This window comes from Carassius carassius, chromosome 6 (assembly GCF_963082965.1).
Source record: "Carassius carassius chromosome 6, fCarCar2.1, whole genome shotgun sequence".
NCBI lineage: Eukaryota > Metazoa > Chordata > Actinopteri > Cypriniformes > Cyprinidae > Carassius > Carassius carassius.
This window is the reverse complement of record NC_081760.1, coordinates 9,205,531-9,210,925: the sequence shown is the minus strand read 5'-3', so window position 1 is coordinate 9,210,925 and position 5,395 is coordinate 9,205,531. Positions and strand designations below refer to the sequence as shown.

Here is a 5,395-nt window from a genome sequence, read left to right as displayed (position 1 = left end):
ATTAGGCTAACTACGGTAGTTTGTTATTGCAATTATTAGGTAAATTATATGGGCCTATGTTATACAAAATTCTGGACATATAACATTACTTCATTTACTAAAATATTTGCAAACATTATTATATATTATTATTATAATTATTATTTTTACATTTAGTTTTTTAACCTTAATTGCTTGCCTTGTCCCACAGAATAATAATCTTGCTCAAATTTCATAGTTATGATGAAGGCTCACTCCTGTTTTCTTTCACTAGGCTGCCTCCGTATAGCCTATCGTCTACTAACGATCTCAGAAAAGAGCTAGCTATTCGCAATGTTATTAGTGTCTAGTTTTGGCAAAATAAAATAAAATAAATACAACAAGCCTCTGAAATCATGAATTATCTGGCTGCAATATACAATCTGTTTCTGTCAAAAGCCAATGGCAATCCAGAAACATCCAGTCCCTCATTAGAGTAGATTTAAGGTTCGCCAGCTTATTTGGTCTTGGAAATCCATCCATTCTTTATTTGCATAAGATCGTAAAATTATATTGGACATTCTCTGCTTGTGACACCAAGGATGTTGGTACCCCATTGGTCCATTACACGTGTGTCTCGCTCACGTGCTTCCGGTTAAGGAAAAAAGTATGTGAGGGGCACTGTGATTTTAGAAAGAGTTTGTTAAGCGCGAGCTGTCACACGGGGCAGCGATTCGGGGACTGCGGAGCATCGCGCGATGTATTTGTCTGACGTGAATAACGGGTGTGATTTGACAACTGAAACGCCTTGATCGCGTAAAGCATTCCGATGCTATGATAGTCGCTTCTCTTAAGGTATTTCGTATACCTTTATTTTAACACTATAACCTGCATTCTTGTTTGTTGTTATCCGGATACTGCTCTTTGCAACAAGTGGAATTTTGCTGTGCAGACCGTGATCCATCTGTCATGGAGGAGCAAAACGATCAAAACAGTCGTGATTCGACTGAATCTGAGAGCGTCTCGCTCTCACCCAATATACCATCCCCTCCGATTTTACCTCACCAGGATGCGCAGCAAGCACACAGAACCACGAACTTTTTCATCGACAATATTCTAAGGCCAGATTTTGGCTGCAAGAAAGATCTTGGGAGTAGGGACCGGGCACAAACCTCGGGCAGAGAGAATGTTAACCCTATGGTGATCAGGCCGTCGCATAATAGCAGCCTTTGCCAGGATTCAAACTGCAGTAGTGACAGCACTTCTTCATCCTCGTCTTCTTCGCCATCCTCAAAGCAGACCTCTGCAAAGCTTGTCGAAGGAAATGGAACTACCACAGCGAGGTACGGGGAGAATACGACGTCGATAATGGTGGTGAACGCTAACGGGGGAACTTCGCAAGTAAAAGAATCGCAGCCTAATTTACTATGGCCTGCGTGGGTTTACTGCACCCGGTACTCGGACAGACCTTCATCTGGTAAGGCGCTAGTTTCTTAAATGCACTGTATGAATCACATCAGCTATTAACTTTTCTTTCTTTCTTTTTTTTTTTTTTTTTTTGTGGATGGTGACTTTCTATGATTGGAGATTATTTAGTTTTAGTCTATTCACTCGTTTAAAGTTTTCACTTATGTTCAACAGTCATGGGGTGTGTTTCACAATAGCAATATGGTAGCAAGTTCCGTCGTCACCAATAGAATTCAATGGAACTAACTACCATAGTTAGCCAACGATCCTTTTGGGAAACGCACCCCTGGCTTGTTTTGGTGCATGAGCGAACAATTGTCACTTAGGCCGCAAATCAAACTAGAAACATATTTTGTTCAGCCCTTTCTGGAGAAAGTACGTTGGCGTCAGAATTCTAATACTGGTTGCAACCTGATTCTGATTCTAATTCTATAGGCTACAAAATAATTAGCCTTTGACCATGAAAATCCAAAAATGAATAGGCTACTAGACTACTTTACTGTAGTAAATGTGTAAATTTAGATAATATTTATGGATTAATATTTAGATGATAGTATCTGTTTAAAAATATTCCGTCTAACCATAGTTTATCGGCATATTGTTATGCTCGTTATTGGTGTTATTTTGAATAACTTACAGCACTAGGCAATTTCATTTATCTTAGTCTATGACCACAGGGGTTGTATGTGCTTATCTGTTAGTATTTGTTTTTTTAATAATGTAAGTACAATAGCTTTATATTAATGAAGAATACCAAAGAAGAGAAAAAGTGCCGCGATAAATGTAATCAACAATGTTTTTTTTCTCTTAAATACACGATAACTTAATACTGCTGATATATACTGAAATTAGGATTTTGGGTTGTTCCATAGATATTTGTGTAAGCGTCTTAACTTTTTTTGTGCCAATAAGGGTCAGCCGAAAGCATAGATTCTGTTCAGTGTTAATCACACTGTAAAACGTGTACAGTTCCATTCAGTGGCTGTTTCTACCTGCCCTGACCCTTAAACCCAGTGTTATCATTTTGATTACAATGATTTTAAATAATTTGTGGACTTGAATACTGCAAGTTCGTTTATTGTTACCACATGAAGTAGGGTAGGCTACATATTTTGGTTAACTGACAACATTTTACATTGGATACCCGACACAAATTCAGCTGGGCTGTTGGAAAAGATGCGTTGATTGACTTCACTGATTGACTTACTGATTGAGCTATCAGACACTGGACTTTCACAGACGGCAAGCAGCATTTCGATCATTCGAATGCAGTTTCTTGAAGGAAAGACTTAGGGTTCTTCTCAGTTGTTGACTGGTAATGCAGATAGTTGTTTTCTTGACTTGTGTGTAATGCCACATATGCATGGTGATATTTCCTTTGCATATGCTGTTAGCAAGTCTTTAGCTTTTTTAACTTTCTTTTTTATGCATTTTTTTTATGTTATTTTTTTATTTTTCTTATTTTGCGTGAAGGGATTTGCATATGAGCTGCATTATTCATGGACATTTTAAAGTAAAAAAAAATAATACTAATTTGTTGCAGTGAAGCTAAACTTAGGCCTACACGTGTAATATTATCGTCGATATGTAAAAAATAATTTAAAAAAAGTTTTACCTTTTCTGTAAACACAGTTATCTTCAGAAAACAACTCTGGTCGTCTGCAGAGCGCTAGTTTTTTTTTTATGAGCACTAAGCAGTTTAGCAATTTGGCAAAATTACTTGGATTTTAAAATGTTTTATATTAAATTTACATCGAAATAACGGTTTATAACTTACCTAATCGCCTGCCCGTTTTATAAAGAGAGGCCGCAGAACAATAAAAACTGATTAAATTGAAACTGATCGATTTTCATTTTCTGTGTGACTGACAATAACATTGATTTCGAACTTCGCCTTTGTTTTGGAAAACGGGGCGAAATATGGTATACTGATATTGTAGACATGTTATCATTTTGGCTAATATACATATACTAGCCCAAACAGTTCACTAAACCAAACCAAATGTGATGTACAGAAGCCATTTTGGAGATAATGTTGGTTGAAGTGGTTCTTTCTTTATTTTACCTACAAATTACATATATATATATATATATATTATATAAGATTAGCTTTATAGTAAGAATAAGCAAACTCATATAAAGACTCGTTCGGCTTTCCCGCTGTTCGACGGGCGTCAGCTCAAAGCGACAATCGAGGACTGAGGCCTACAAGCATGCTTGCTTTTCAGATCTGCGTATCAATTGCTTATGATTAAAATTTTTATTCATTTAACAATGAATTTTAAAGATAACAGCTATTTGCGTTTTAGAGAGATAACTGGATGTTATTTTAGCTGCATTTTATTCCTTGGCCTTCTTTGCAATTAGCCTCTCAGCTGAGGTCATTCGTTTTGCATAGGCCTTACAAACACTCTTATAAGGTTTAATTGCAAACACTAATTGTTTATTCAGAAATGAAAGAGACAGCGCGGTATAAAGAAAAGCAGTATGAATTCCACATCGACGTTTCTAAAGAGTACAGCTAAAATAGCTTGTCCAATACGGAAGTGTCAGGTGGGCCCTAAAGTTAAAAGCGCATCAAACGTTTTACTCACGTGCCAAGGCATTCTCTGTCAGGTGTGGGTATGTAGCGTTCATGCTGCTTTATGATATTTATGTCTTCGTTTTATTGTTGTTTCTACACTAGGCCCAAGGACACGAAAATTGAAAAAGAAGAAAAGCGAGAAGGAAGACAAGCGACCGAGAACCGCTTTCACGGCTGAACAGCTGCAGAGACTTAAAGCCGAGTTTCAGGCGAATCGGTACATTACGGAGCAGCGGAGACAGTCGCTGGCCCAGGAACTCAACCTCAATGAGTCGCAAATAAAAATCTGGTTCCAAAATAAGAGGGCCAAAATCAAAAAGGCCACTGGCTATAAGAACGGCCTCGCTCTTCAGCTCATGGCTCAAGGACTCTATAACCATTCCACAACAACAGTTCAAGAAGCTAAAGACGATAGCGAATAAAATGGCCTGGTTTCTCTCCTAACAAGGCCATGGACGCTGACCCCGACAAAAGGGATTTTTCATATTTTTTATGAATCATATGAAAAGGAAATGTCTCCGAATTCTGCGAAACGAAGATACAATATTTAACAGATTTCTGTTTATCATACAGTATATGGACATGCGTCTAAATATGAAGATTATAAAAATTTATTTATAGCCAAAACTGTAAGATGTGTATATTTAATTCCAGGTAAGGGGATGTCTGTATTGCTCCTTACTTGCTGAATATTTCTAACGTTTCTTCTCCTTTTCCAATGTGGTTGCTCACCGTTCCAGTAGGCCTAAGTATCAGGCTTGTTAAGAGTTTTTTTGTGTGAAAGCACTGTCTTTTAAACCCCTTATCTCACAGTTCTTCAAATGCGTGACTGAACCAACGCTTCAAGCCAAAGATTTTATTATGTTCAGATTATGTTATCTGAAATAAAAAAAAAAGGTAGAATGTGCCATGGTTTTTTTTTTTTTTTTTTTTTTTTTTTGTAGTAGTAGTAGCCTAGTCTACAAAATCTCAACATAATTACAGGATTTGTAGATATTTAAACGCTACGATGACTTGTCTTTCTCCCAAACTCCTGAGTGTTTTTTTTAAATAAATGTACAAAACGATGCTTTTCTACACTACTCTGGTTTTCTAACCGTGGCAGTGGGTTGTGGTTACACTGCAATCATAAGATGTTTTACGCTATAGCTTATAATGCACTACTGCCATTTGTTTTTATTGATTTATTTTTTATGATGGGAGAAATTGTAACATTGATATAATTCTTCGGAAGTGAGCCTGTTTTAAGGTTTACAATCTTTCGAATTTGTCTTTTTAGAAATAGGTTCTCACATAGCCCTATCTATATTTTTTTCCATTACAATTTTTTTTTCTCATTATTCCATTTCGCACATTTTAAGTTGTATATGTCATTTTTATACAAAC

The 5,395-nt window shown here is 36.7% G+C and overlaps 1 protein-coding gene across 2 annotated transcripts; it reads left to right on the top strand.

Annotated features, from left to right (window-relative positions):
* The first annotated feature begins 627 nt into the window (after positions 1-627).
* LOC132142358 (homeobox protein engrailed-1-like) lies at positions 628-4,911 on the top strand. 2 transcript variants are annotated; one of them, XM_059552162.1, is made up of 3 exons: positions 628-813; positions 911-1,435; positions 4,112-4,911. In XM_059552162.1, exons 2-3 carry the CDS (start codon positions 928-930, stop codon positions 4,429-4,431), a joined length of 828 nt encoding a protein of 275 aa, XP_059408145.1. In that variant the 5' UTR covers positions 628-813; positions 911-927; the 3' UTR covers positions 4,432-4,911. The 2 variants fall into 2 exon arrangements, with proteins under 2 accessions (XP_059408145.1, XP_059408144.1); XM_059552161.1 differs by having other exon boundaries at positions 630-1,435.
* Positions 4,912-5,395: the final 484 nt, after the last annotated feature.